The sequence below is a fragment of the Camelus ferus genome, chromosome 32 (genome assembly GCF_009834535.1).
Source record: "Camelus ferus isolate YT-003-E chromosome 32, BCGSAC_Cfer_1.0, whole genome shotgun sequence".
Taxonomy (NCBI): domain Eukaryota; kingdom Metazoa; phylum Chordata; class Mammalia; order Artiodactyla; family Camelidae; genus Camelus; species Camelus ferus.
The window spans coordinates 12,580,727-12,595,388 of NC_045727.1; the positions used below are offsets into that span (position 1 = coordinate 12,580,727).

General features: G+C 46.8%; 1 protein-coding gene across 1 annotated transcript; it reads left to right on the forward strand.

Moving 5' to 3' along the window:
• Nucleotides 1-13,019: 13,019 nt before the first annotated feature.
• Nucleotides 13,020-13,931, forward strand: LOC116661020 (basic proline-rich protein-like). Its single transcript, XM_032472248.1, has 2 exons — nt 13,020-13,097; nt 13,155-13,931. The coding sequence occupies exons 1-2, from the start codon at nt 13,020-13,022 to the stop codon at nt 13,929-13,931; spliced, it is 855 nt and encodes a 284-aa protein (XP_032328139.1).
• The last annotated feature ends 731 nt before the right edge of the window (nt 13,932-14,662 follow it).

The following is a 14,662-nucleotide window of genomic DNA, read 5'->3' on the forward strand; positions in this document are numbered from 1 at the left end:
GAAATAATGAGTGGAAAGGGCACAGAACCCAATAGAAGGGAGAGATTTCTAACAACCAGTTAATCTGCAAAAAGAATGGGATGGCTCATGGAAGGAATGAGCTTCCCAGCCTCAAGGATTAAACAGAAGTGGGTTGACCATCCATCTAAGATTTCATACAGGGGATGAAATCTTTCACTGGGTGAAAGATTAGAATCAATGGCCTCTTAGGTCTAGATCAATTCTAAAACTTATGAAGTCCCAAGCACTGCACAGTGGAAGATGAATTCCCCTAGACTCTTTAGCTGAGTAAAATTTGAGAGAGACTACAATAGTTCCTACCTGCCCAAAATCTCTCCTCTGCCTGAAATTCCCTTTTACTTCCACAAACACTAGATAGGGCTCAAGTGGAGGGTACTGTGTGGGAAAAGTGTTGCTGGGGAGATAAAAAGAGGAAGACAAAATGGCTCAGTTCCCCAGCTGGCTCCCTCATTCACCAGGATCTCAGATTAAATGTCACTTCTGAGAAGCTCCCACTGCCCCTAAAATCTGGCATTAAGTACCCTCCCCATGCCCCTGTAGACATCTATACTTCTCACAGCACCCATCATACTTCATTGTCTGTTCTCTTCATTTGAATATGAAGTCTGTGAAGACAGGGAACTAACAGATGCACAAAAATAAACATCCAGAATATATAAAGAGGGCTTATGATTCAATAAGAAAAAAATGACCAATGTGGGGAAAAAGTGGTAAAGGATATGAACAGGCAATTCAAAATGAGGAAACCCAAAGGACCAATGATGATATAAAAAAAGTTCCACCTCAATAATAGTAAGGGAAATACACATTTTAAAATTTTACTCTACACCTATTACATTTGTCAATATGATAGAAAAGAGTAAAAATAGCAGATATTAGAGAGAATGTGAAGAAGTATGAGTGTTAATGCATTACTGATGGGAGTATAAGTTAGTACAAATACTTTGGATAAAATTCTGTCAAACCTAGTAAAAGTAGAGATATGCATACAGCTTTAAGCACTTCCACTTCTAGGTATCTATCCTAAAGAAACTCTTATGCTTTACACATATGCCCTAAAGAACAGGCATAAGAATGTTCATTGCAGCACTATTTATAATTTTAAAAAGAAAAAGGACTAATGTAACTGTATATATAATCAGGTAAGACTTCAGGGAGGGGGCAGCCTGGAGGTGGGCCTTGGAGGGTGGGGAGGATTCCACAGAATGAGAAAGAATGAGGGAGAACGTAAGCAAAGGCACAGAGATGTGAACAGGGAGGAGGCTGGGGAAACCCAGGTCACCCTGTGCAGCTGCAGTAAAGGAATAGGTAGCAAGGGGGAGATAGGGGGCCTCCAGGAAATGAGGAAAGCTGGAAAGCTCTCTAGGCTTTGAGAGCAATATGAATACTAACCCATGAGTTTTCATGGTCCCACTGCATGTATTATATTATCTTGCATATATCAAACAGCCAATAAAAAGAAGGAACCTAGGATATAGCAGAAAGTTCTCTGAAGTCTGTATGTGTAAGATGAGATTTAGGGTTTAGATCCCCCATTCTTTCTAGTGTAACGTACTGCCATTATCTTAAAGGCACAGCAAGGAAACAAAATGATTTGTAACTATCTGAAACCTAATAGAATTTGAAATAGGATGGTCAATGAAATCATATATTTAAATTGTGAAGCCACACCTTGGTCACAATTCTATTTGTTGAGTGACAGTGTACACATTTAGACATTTCCCATCAAGACAGAAAAGAAAAGAGAGTTGCAGCGCCACCTTGTGGTGAGACCTAGCGTTGCACTGAGATGCTTCCTCCCAAGGCTATTCAGTGGCTCTGTATCTTGTCTGGGCCTGCAGTCACTGGATAGGGGTGGGAGTCAGCAGAAGCTAAGAACTAGAAGAAACAACAGGCATGACTAGGAGTCAGGAAGCCCTGTTATGGGGCTCCCTTGAAGTCCTGGGGGCCTCCCTTCTTCCTAACATACTTCAAGCATAATCAGGACAATCGAGATCAGAAAGCCTGAAGGTGAATAAAATGGGGGAAGACAGGAGAAATAGTATAATACCACTGATGTTTCCAGGTGGTAGAGTGAGCTGGTATTGACGATCTATGAGTTTCAGACCTTCTTGAAAAATAAATTAATCTTTTTTTCTATAAAACTGCCTGATCACAGAAGCAAGGATCATCAGCTACAGATTATCTTCATCTCAAGTGTCAACTTCAATGAACTGGTAATAGCCAACTAGAACATTGCATTCAGTAGGATTCTGAGGTAGAGTTTGAGTTCGTGGAAAGAAGGTCATTAATGATTAACATCTGTCTCAGATATGGGAAGGAGTAACAACACACCTATCCTAGGAAATGCTTTGTTGCTGTAGACCTCTATGTACCTCTAACTCATCTGAGTCTCAGTTTTTCTCATTATAAAATGAGGATAATTACGCCTTCCTGGCTTACTTCACAAAAGAGAAGACCATGGATTTGAATGGTCTTGAAAGATCTAAAAATACACATATGAGACGGTTCAAGTATTTTCGGGTGACTTCCCTGGATGAACAAAAGAGCCGATGACCCCAGAGTTGTTGGTTGCCTTTCAGCAACCTAAACACCACTGAAGAGCTGAAGAACATTGTTTGAAAAATGTTAGGGACTCAGCCAGATCTCAACACTAAGTCAAACAAATTGAGTAAGCTGGGATCTAAAGAGTTAAAGCGTTAGCTGTGAGGCTGGTGCTGCAATTTTTTCAGGGCCAGAGCATGGAATAAAATGAAATCAAACACCATTACCACAGGACCCTTAGACTAATCCACACATTTGCTGATTTTACAAATGTTTATTGAGCACCTACTGTGTGCCAGTTCTGTGTCAAGGATAGGGATAGAGTGGAGGATAAAAGTTAGACACTTGCCCAAATGGAGATTACAGCCTAGTGGGACAGGCTGTAATAAATAAATTACCATTTAAATGATGTGTTAGGAAAACAGCTGCCCCTCCTAAGCTGAGGATGATGGCTATGGAAGATGTGACACACTGTTGTTCAGTAAAATTAAATCTGTTTCTTCTCTCTGTCCCCATCATGGAAATACACGTGGGTAAGATCTTGGTTAAGAACAAAGTTTTGTACTCAGAACACAGCTGAGTTCAATGTTTGCTTTGGTGACTTACTAGTTGAGTGACTCAGACAAGCTATATCACAAGGCTTCCAGACTTTGATGTGCATACAAACCCCTGGGGCATCCAGACTTCACCACAGCCTCAGTCTCCCAGTGGGAAACAAGCAGATCATGAAAGGGTTGTCATAAAGATTAGGTGAGACAGTATACGTAAAGTGCTTAACACAATTCCCAGTACTCCATGAATGGAAACTTATGTTCTTATTATTCTTTTATTCTCTGTCCTTTCAAATTTAAGTCATATGAAGGCTTGAGTGTGTGTGTGGTTGCTTTGTTTTAATTTTTGCTATGTGTGCACAACTGGGTAGATAAGAGCCCTTGCACATAGGGCAAGTTCCTCGCAAGATGGTTTGTGTTCCCAGAGCATGCGGACCGGTGCAGACGCACACCCTGGTGGCACGTGTTTGTGTGTCTGCAGTGAGCAGTATGTGCATGTGTATCTGTGTACATATAAAACACTGTATCCATAGAAAACTTTGTTGTCAATGAACTACTTCAAAAATCATTTCCTCATACTTATCATGATATCAACCAAGGTTAGTGAGCAGCAGGATAATGAAAGATTGATTGTTCAAAGAGGCAGGTCTTGTTTTAATTGAAACCGCTTATCCTACCCAAAGGTTCTAGATAAAGGAGAGAAATGTGATGACTGGTAAGAAACATTCTGGTCTATAGGTTGGTGTGGGGCACCAGGCTGTAAATGTCACAAGGTCTCCCAGGTCCCCTGCCCAGCCTTCCCAGTCAAAGGCAGGAAGACTGATCTTGGGGTGCCCTTGTTGGGATACCCTTTCTTCTGCCCTTCTACAGAGGCCCACTCAAACTCAGGAAGGCTAAAGTCTAGGAAGCAGGACCCCTGAGGTTTTTCTTTTGAGTAAAAGTAGATTTATTTAGAGAGATGTACACAGCGGATGCTGGGGGGCAGTGGTTAAAGTAAAGGTAGATAGATACACCCTCCATAGACAGAGTGTGGGCCAACTTGGAAGGCGAGAGAGAGAGAGCAACCACCCCTGAGTTCTGATCAGCCTCTGCGGCCAGCTCACTTGACCATGCTGGGACTCCAGGGTCACCCCTGCAGAGGGCCTGCAGTGTGGTGCGATGGTTTCACGCAACAGCATTAAAGCTAGAGAATCCTGGGCTTAATTCCCAGAGCCTCCACCTCCCAAATGGTAAATGTGTGACTCAGTGATTTCCTCTTTCTGAGCCTCCATGCCTCAACTATGAAACATGGATTTTTAAAAAATAAAATTCCTATCTCACCAAGTTACTGGGAAAATTTTTTAAGAACTTGCATTGAAAATCCTTAGCACAGTGCCTGACATAAGGTAATGATTCATTTAATAATTATAGCTACTATTTATTGAGCACTTACTCTGTGCCTGTCTATATAGCATCATCTCATTTAACCTCACAACAACTCAGAGTGGTAGATACCATTATTACTATCCCCATTTTACAGATGAGGAAACTGAGGTACTGGCCCCAGATCACACAAGTAATAAGAGGGAAATTTGAGCCCATCTACTCTAATTCTTACATTATCATTTTTAATGTGATTGTTATCAACAAAAATAATAACACAGAAGGGATTCCAGTGCCAACCATGAAGAGAATTGCTCTGCCTTCAGATTCACCTCAGAGCCTTTTAATGTTAATGTGCATCCCTTCCCCTTGCTTCATTTCTAGACTTTAGCTACCATTCATTTATTCATTCAGCAGACATTCACTGAGCAGTACTATGTGCCAGGCACTGTGCTTGGCCCTGAGGATGCAGCACTGAACAAAACAGTTAAGATCCTTGCCCTCAGGGAGCTGAGAACTGAAGAATGAGAGGAACCAGCTGTGCAGAAAACCAGAGGCCCTAAGGTGGGGATGAGCATGGCTGGCCCAAGCTAAGAAGTGACAGAAGGGTAGAGTGACTGGAGCAGTGAGCAGGAGATGGCCTCTGCCCCTCTTTGGGTTCCAGACCTATATAGTTCACAAGCTGACGGCACACGCCTCCCTGGGGGTGCCCAGAGCCCCTGAATGCAATATGTCCAAAACAGAAGTCATTACTTTCTCCAGCCAAACCCCCGCTCCTCTTCCCTGAGCAGCCACTGCACAACCAAACACCCAATGGCCCAAGGTAAAGACCTGTTCAACATTTCTTGAGTGTGTCCTCTTTCTATCACCATGACTTTTGCCTTGGTGCAGACCTCATCATCACTCGTCTGAGCTGTTGGACTGGCCCCTAACTCCAGCACTGCCCTCATGTTCATCTCAGGATAAAGTCTGAACTCCTTGGCCTGACAGATAACATCCTTTAAAATGAGATCTGAAACCACATTTCCAGCCTTATCTCCTACTAGTCGTCCACATGTCTCAGAGCACCAGCCATGATCTAATTAGTCTTTCCTACCATTAGGAATAGCACAAGCTGTTCCCTCTGCTTAGAATTCCTCTTCTGTCTCTCTCTCTCTCTCCCTGTAGAACTGCTATTCAGCCTTTAAGATACAGCTCATCTCCACGCTACAGCCTTCTCCGACACCTCCAGGCAGAACCACCCAGCTTACTCTCCCCAGACCCAGAGCACGTGATATTTACAACACAGCTATAGCATTCATCAAATGTGTTCCTGATTATTTGGTTATATATCTATTTCCCCACCAGACTGAGCTCAAAAGGGCAGGGACTCTGTCCTGTTGAGCGCAATGTCTAGTACACAACAGATGCTCAATGCGTATTTAGTGAAAGGATGAATGAAAAAATAATGGAGCACAGAAAAAAATCAGTGAGTCCCTTAAGAATCAAATTTCCAACATTGGTCTCATGAGCACAAATCAAAAGTCTACAAGAGAGTTGAGAACTGACCAAAGCTAAACTTGTCTTGCCACCTGGGAATCATAGATTGTCAAGACTAACCAAATATCAGGGAGATACTAAAGCCTCAAGACGAGTGATCTGACCAAGGATCAGGTGTCAAGAGAGCAAAACTGGAAGCCGAGACCCTGCCTCCTAGTGCTGCAAGAGCCCTCCAAGCCAGCTTCCATCCAAAGTTCAAAAAACAAGAGAAGCAAGGTCATCTTGTACACAGAGCCTCCAAGAAGGTACCCCTAGCTCAAGGTGCCAAATTCACAGTCAAGCTCTGCTGTTGGGTGAATTGTGTCCCACCAGACTTGGTATGTGGAAGTCCTAACCTCCAGTAGCTCAAAATGTGACTTTTTACGTGGAGATAGGGTCTTTATAGAGGTAATCAATTTAAAATGAGGTCATTAGGGTGGGTCCTAATCCAATACGACTGGTGCCCTTATAAAAAGGGAATGTTTGGACACAGAAACATGTATAGGGAGAACGCCATGCAAACATAAAGATGGCCATTTTATACAAAGGACTTGAGTACCCCTGGATTTTTGGTGTCCGTGCTTGGAGGGGTGGGTGGGTCCTGGAACCAGTCCCCCACAGATAGGGAGGGACGACTATACTTTGTTATGGCAGACATAACAAACTAACAGGAGCTTTTTAGAGCAGGAGTTCTCAAAGTGCAGTTCCTGGGAAAAGTAGAATCAGTATCACCGGGATTTGTTAGACAGGCAAGACCTAGCCAGCAGAAACTCTGGGATTGGGACCCAGCAATCTGCCATTCAACAAGCCCTCCAGGTGATTCTGATGGACACCAAATTTGAGAATCATGCTAAGAGCTACTCTGTCTATGATGAGTTGATTAGTGTCCCCCAAAATTCATGTCCACCTAGAACCTCAGAATGTGACCTTATTTGGAAATAGGGTCTTTGCAGATGTAATTAGTTAGAATGAGGTCATACTGGATTAGCATGGGCCCTCAACCCAATGACTAGTGTCCTTATAAACAGAGAAGCAGAGACACAGACACACAGGGAGAACACCATGTGACAACGGAGGCAGAGATTGGAGTTATGTGTCTACAAGTCAAGGAATGCCAAGGATTACCAGGAGTCACCAGAAGCTAGGAGAGAAGCAAGGAAAGATTCCTCCCTAGAGCCTTCCATCCCTGCTAACACCTTGATTTCAGAACTGTAAGAGAATACGTTTCGGTTGTCTTAAGCCATCCAGTTTGTGGTAATTTGTTACAGCAACCCTCGAAAAATAATTCCCTATCCAAGAGTCACAAGCCACATGTGGCTATTTAAATTTAAATTAGTTAAAATGAAATAAAATCGAAAACTCAGTTTCTCAGTTGCACTGGCCATGTTTCGAGTACTCAGTGGCCACAGGTGGCTTGTGGCTACTTTTTGTGACAGCACAAATGTAGACCATTTCCATCAGATCTGAAAGTTCTGTTGGATGCCACTGCCTTAGCAGCTCATTGGCTAAGTCCAGCAATCCAGTTCACCACTTGTTTTTCTATGGCCCACAAGTTTAGAATGGTTTCTACATCTTTAAATGATTGAAAAATTAAATGAAGAATACTATTTTGCGACATGTGAAGATTATATGAAATTCAAATTTTGGTGTCTATAAATAGTTATTGGAACACAGCCACACCCATTCATTTACATACTTTGTGCTGCAATAGCTGAGCTGAGTAGTTGTGACAGAAACCATATGGCCCATAAAACAAAATATCTACTATCTGGCCTTTTACAGGAAAAAATTTGCTCTGCTTTTTTCTAGGGCAAATTTACCCAGCTCTAGAGGGTAATGAAGAATGACAGGAGAGAATATGAGAACAAATTGGCATGCCAGTTCAGCACAGAGGCCCTGCTTTGAGATATCCATAGGCATATACTTCCCAGACCAGAGTGAAATCAAGGAGATTACATATTATCTTTTACTTACATGCATACAGCGTACTTACAAACAATATCCACATATATACTCATACATGTACATTATCCACACCCACATACACACAGAATAAGCTTAGAGAAGGGCCATCTAAGGGGGAAAAGGAGAATGGGACTGTGGAGTTCATTTCTGCTGATATTTTGCCCTCAGTATTTCCTGTACAGTATTCTGTAATAAAGAGATACTGTTCTTTTAATAAGAAAAAAAATTCTGCCTGATTCTAAAACCAAGCTCCTAACCTCTAAATGAGACAGTAAAGGCTGGGCCTCCCAGGCTCTCCTTATCTTTTTGTAGCTCTGAATACGTTCATGCTTTCTTTCCCCATCAGTACTAACTCTCAGGAAAGGCTCTGCTCGCCCCATTTATACCAAGCTATCGTCAACTGATTCACAGATTACTTCATATGTTCTCCTTCCCAGGACGGAGCAGAGTTTCAAAAGAGATCAAAGCCTAGAGCCTCGGGCATGATGATCTACCAATGTAATGTTAGCCATCAGTTAGTCAGGTAGGAACACAGAGGGCCTCTGGTCACCCCTGAAATCCCTGGACACAGGGAACTGCCTACCCTCGTTACGTGCAGGAGCCTAGCCAGCATGCAACCAAGGCCCCTGCACCCAGAAACAATCAACAAATACATACAGCTACACTTACAAGGCAGGATCCAAACTTGCCAGCTTACCCAACACTAGGCAGAAAGCCTCCAAAATCAAGCCCACTTTTAAGACTCAGTTGATGATGATCTAGACTCAGGAGACCTGAGTTCAAATTCCTGCTCTGCCACTAACTCCCCAGAAAACGTCAGTCCCTCTATTTGTCCTCTTCTGGCCTCCGTTTTGCCTCTGGTAAGGGGTCATGCTTGGACGGGGTGACTTCAGCTTTCCCCTCAGCTCTGCTCTGGGCCCCTCTGGGTCCTCTAGTTGTGTGTATGTATGCCTGGGACAGGGTCCAAGGAATTTCTCAAGGGTCAAAAGATTAACCATTGGGCTGGGTCAGTTCCAGAAAGCACTCAAAAATTAACCTGGTTACTCCTGATTTCCCTTTTAATCTTTACCATTCGTACTCTGGTGGGACATTATTCCTCTGCTGCCTACAAGGTCCAGGTGCCATTCCCCCCACCCTCTGCCCAGGGTGCTCTAGTCCCCCCCATCAAATTCCCTCTCCCCCTAACTAAATTCTACCAATCCTCACTCCCCCCATCAAACCTTTTCTGAGTCCCAAAAGCCCTATGACCACAGCCCTCTGATCACCTCAATACACTACACTATATGCTAGTGGGAAGCATTAGCACAGACTGCCTGGGGTTGTAGTAGTGACTGCTCCTGTGGCTACTTCTTTGTACTTGGTTACTCCTCTTGGAAGTAGAAACTGTGCTGTGTTCAACATTTTATCCTATGCACGGGTTCATTGTTGAGGATGCTAGAACATTTGAAATGCCTTTCACCAAGCTGAGAAATAAGGCCTGACCTCGAGGAAATGTTTCCAACTCTCCAAAGTACTTGGAAGCTCTCTTAGCTCCTTGGATCCTCACAGGAACCCTGAAAACAGGCCAACCACTTAACTGGCACATGAAGCACTTAACATGGAGGTGAAACAATCTCCTTAAGGTCATGAAGCAACTTAGCGGTAGAGCCCAAACCACACACCAGAGTTTTCACCTCCCAATCCTGGGCTTTGGGGTGTGTGGCATACAGTGAAACCATAGCCTCACCAACTTTTTAAGAAACGGCAGCCTGTTGCAGCCTCCACACCAACACACTTTATAAATACCTTCACACTGGCTCCAGCCTGCTCAGGGCTTCACCCCTCTAGAATCTCGGGCCATTTTTCTCCCCTCTTCCATCATCATTCTCTAAGGAAACAACAGTCCAGTGCAGTGCAGACCAATACATTTTTGTAGAGATTATAAGGGGCCAGGAGACACTGAACTTGGTCCTACTTGCTCCAGCCTGTTCCCCTCACCCCCTCCACCCCTCCCCCTGCACCAACTTGCTTAGCAGGGAGAAAAAAGGAGTAAAAGCTGTATTTTTTTTAGTAAAAGCTAAGTTCCTGATTGCATAATTGAGGGCACATCTTCTGTTGATGCTGAAAGATGCTGCTGTGTTCTCTCTCCGAGGCCCAAAGATCAGATCTAAAGAGCCCTGACTTGAGCCTCAAGCAATAGCAGCATCCTCTGCCCACTGCTCTGCCAGGGCAGAAGCCTGAAGTGCTGGGCACCCTCCCCCATCATTCCAGCCACTCCACCCACCCTATCCACAGGGAGGTGAAGCAACATTTCTCGATAACAGGGCATCAGAGTCCAGGCCACTGGAAGCCACCTGAGCTTCACATGGTTTTATGGTTTCACAGTTAATGTTTGGCCCTGGGATAATTCTACTCTAGGAAGTAAGCCAGAAAAGGCAGGGGAGAGAAGAGGGTAGAGCAGATAAGGTGACAGGTCACCTGCAGGAGGCACCCACCCTGGCAGTCACGTCTGTTATCACAATACCTGCAGTGTTCCAAGTCCTACCAGAGGAAGCCACCCAAACAGGAGAGAGCAAGGGCTTCTGGGAAAAGGGGTGAAACGAGAGCCCTAAAAATGTCATGGGCCCTAGATGTTGTGCCTCCTATGCCTGATGGATAAGTCAGCCTTGGATATTATTGTCACCTTTTCGCAGATGAGAAAACCAAGGCTTAAATTACAGAGCTAAAAGTGGTAGGAATAGATGTACAATCAGGTGATTTTTGACAAGGGTGCCAAGATATTCAATGGGGTGTTACTGAATTGAACATTCAATGTTCAATGGGGAAAGGATAGTGTCTTCGATAAATGGTGCTGGGACAACTGGATAGCCACATACAAAAGAATGAAGTCAGACCCCTACTTCACACAATATACAAATATTAACTCAAAACAGATAAAAAGCCTAACTGTAAGAGTTAAAACTATAAAACTCTTACAAGAAAACATAGATATAAATCTTAATATTTTGGTTTCTTAGATATGACAGCTAAAACATAAGCAACCAAAGAAAAAATACATTGGATTTCATCAAAAAGTGAAAATTTGTGCTTCAAAGGACACAATAAAGTAAAAAGGCCTACAGAATGGAAGAAAATATTTGCAAATCACATATCTGATAAAAACATTTTTTTAACTTCCACAATTAAAAACTCAATTTAAAAATGGGCAAAAAACTTAAAGAAATTTCTCCAATGATATATGAATGGCCAACAAACATGAAATGAGGCTCAATATCATTAGTCATTAGGGAAATGTAGACTAAAAACACAATGAGATACCACTTCACACTAACTAGGATGGCTTTTTTATAATGGAAGTAACAGGTGTTGACGAGGATATGGAGAAATTAGAACTGTCATGCATTACTGGTGGGAATGTAAAATGGTGCAGCCTCTTTGGAAAACAGCTTGGTAGTTCCTCAAAAAGTTAAACATAGAGTATGATCCAGAGAATCTTCTCTTAAATATATGCCCAAAAGCAATTAAAATATATAGTCACACAAATACTTGTACACAAATGTTCAGAGCAGCATTATTCATAATAGTCAAAGAGTGGAAACAACCCAAATGCCCATCAACAGATGAATGAATAAACAAAATGTAGCCTATTCACTCAATGGAATGTTATTCAAACAAAAACAGGAATGAATTATTGATATATACTACAACATGGATATAACTTGGAAACATTATGCTGAGTGAAAGAAGACAGATATAAAAGGCCACATATTGTATGACTCCACGTATATAAAATGTCCAGAATAGGCAAATTCACAGAGACAGAAAGCAGATTAGTGATTGTCTGGGTCTGGGGGTAGGGGAGGGTGGGGAATGACTGCTAACAGATACTGGGTTCCTTTTTGGAGTGTTAAAAATGTTATAGACTTAGTGTGATGTCAGCCCAACCTTGTGAATAGTGAACCTAGTGCCTTGAACAGTGCTGTCCCTGTTGGCCTAACCAGCACAGTCCCGTGCCCCAAGCCAAATGTTATCTCTAGATCAATCCTCTCCTCTGAGCTCCAGGTTCAGAGAGCTAACAGCTTGCTGGGCATCTGCACTTGCCTGTCTAACAGAAATCTCTGTAAGTTCTCCAAAACTGAATTCCCATTTTCCACCCCTAAACCTGTCTCTACTGCCCACTCCAACTCAATATTACCATCCATCTGGAATTAAAATCCAAAGAGGAATCCTTCTTCTTCACCCCCTGCCCCACATCGAAATAGTCATCAAGTCCCTCCTATCAGCTCAGCCCCTAGATTTATCTGATCACTTGCCTCCATCTCCACATCCAGGCCAACATCATCCTGCCTGAACTAGTGCAGTAGCCTCCTGACTGCTTCCACTCCCACGCTCCCACCCCTTCACTCCACACCCAGAGGAGCTGGAGGGATCAGACCTCTCACATTCCTCCGATGTCCGTGTCTCTCCATCAGCTTCCCAACACCTTCTCATAAAATCCAAACCACTCTCCTAGCTTTGCCGTTCCCTTCGTTACCCGGTCCCTGAACCTCAATGCCCATCACACTCCCACCATACACCACAAACCTGCTAAACTCATTCCCACTTCCCTCTGTCTTCCAGATGTTCTTCCAGATCTTTGCATGTCTGGCTCCTTCTCTTCATTCGGGTCTCTGAGCGGCCTTCCCTTACCACCTCGCCTCCCATAGTCCCCTTATCTTTAGTCAGTTCCTATCCCATAAGCTTGTTTTTATTTCTTTTACCGCATTCATCACTCCCTAGTTGTTCGTCTTCAGTCTCCTTCCACTTGAACAAAAACTCCATGAGAGAAAGAACTTCCCTTCTATTATTTATCTCCGCTCTTCTAGCAACTAGAGCAGTACCGGGCACATCCTAACACAGGAAGGAGCGAGGGGGTGAAGCTCCTCCCTCAGTCTGAAAGGCTCTCCCCACGCCATGGTTGCTTCCTCCTCCTTCAGATCTTAGACTGAGTGTCACCTGCCCAGGGGGCCTTCCCACGCTGCCCTGCTTCACTTTCTCCCTCAGCGTTTTCGCTGCTCCCGCTGCTCCCCTCACCGCACGATGTTGGCCGCAGTCAACTTGTTTACTCTCTTTTGTGTCCCCTTGACGGCTCTGACCACAGCCGACACTCCGCCCTCGGTGACAGGGCAGCCGCTATGCTGTTGTCCCCTGTCGCTGCCCGCTGCGCACACTTAGCACGTGGTGGGCGTCCGACTGACGGCGGCCGAAGGAGGGGCCACCTCCCCGCCCCCCCCCGTCTCCTCCCGCCACCCCCCGCACCCCCTTCGCGGCCAGGAGCAGCCCCTCCCCCGCCAGCAGCCTGTAGGCCCAGCGGTGGCGGGAGAGCGTCCGGGCCTCGACGGACGGGAAGAGACGCGGCAGACGGAGGGGAGGCCGTCGTCCCCTGGGTCCCCGAAGCCACCCGCCTCCTCCCCGGGCCCCGGAGCCCGCAGGCCACGCCCAGGGCGTTTCCCTCGGAGGCCCCGCTCCGCCCTTCGCCCCGCCGCGTCCCGGGCCGACTTTCCCGCCCCTCAGTTTCCGCCTCGGGGTGCGGAGCCCGCAGAGGAGCGGGGCTCAGCCAGTCACTCCTCGGGCCCTGGGGCCCAGGCCGCGCCCGCCCCTCCCTCCTCCCGGCCCGCGTCTTCCCAGGGAGCCCGAAGCCGAACCCTGATCCGTTCGCGCCAGCCGCCCCCGCCCGCTTTCACCCCCACCCCCCGCGCCGACGGAAGGGGAGCGCGGCGGCGGCGGCGTCCCGGCCCGAGAGGAGAGGCCCCGCGAGGACCCGGCCCGCCTGGCCGTCTACTGCAGCGCGTGGCTCCCGCAGGCCCGACCGCCCCAAGAAAGCCCGGCCGCGCGCCCCGCCGCCGCCCCGCACGGCCCCCGCCTCCCAGCACACGGCCACACGGCGACACGGCTGAGGAGGCCCGACGGGGAAACTGCGGGACCAACGGGCCGTGTGACTTGACGGGCTGACTGGACCGACTCCCTGGACGCCAAGACTGGCTGACAGGATGACCGACAGGATGACAGGCTGACTGGGTCACTGACTGACAGGTGGACTGACGGGACTGACTGACAGGCGAGCTGACGGGATTGGCAGGCTGACTGGGTGGCTGACTGACCGTACTGACTGGATGGCTGACTAGACTGCCTGGCAGGTTGGCCACTGCGGGTGTTGCCGTGGCCTCTCAGCCTCGGTCTCCGCCTCCCACTCCACACGAACCCACCCACCACCAGCAGGTTCTTGAACCAAAAGGCGCGGATTGGGCAGCGGCGGCTTCTTCCAGCTGCGGAGCTGCTGCCCTTGTGCGTCCCGCGGCGCCACCTGGTGGCCTCGCTCAGAACAGAGGGGCGGGGGCGGGGGCGGGGCCTGTGACTGAGTGGGCGGGACTGATGGCCGATGGGGGCGGGACCTGTGGTGTGGTGGGCGGGGTCTGTGGTGGGCGGGGCGAGAGGCGGGGCTGCGAGCGGAGAGTCAGGACCCGCCGCTCTCCTGGGTCCTGTTCGGACTTCGCCCCTCTTCCCGCCTCCTTTGCTCGTCCCCCGGGCCTCCTCCTCCCCAGGCGGAGTGGGCGGGTCCCCTTGGGAGCCTGAGCGGCACTGCAGACCTGTCAGGTGACCTAACGGGGGAGAGAAGTTCCCGGATTCCTTCACACCCTGGCAGCCTGGGCCTCCCGGCTGCGGCGGGAGACGACGGGACCTTT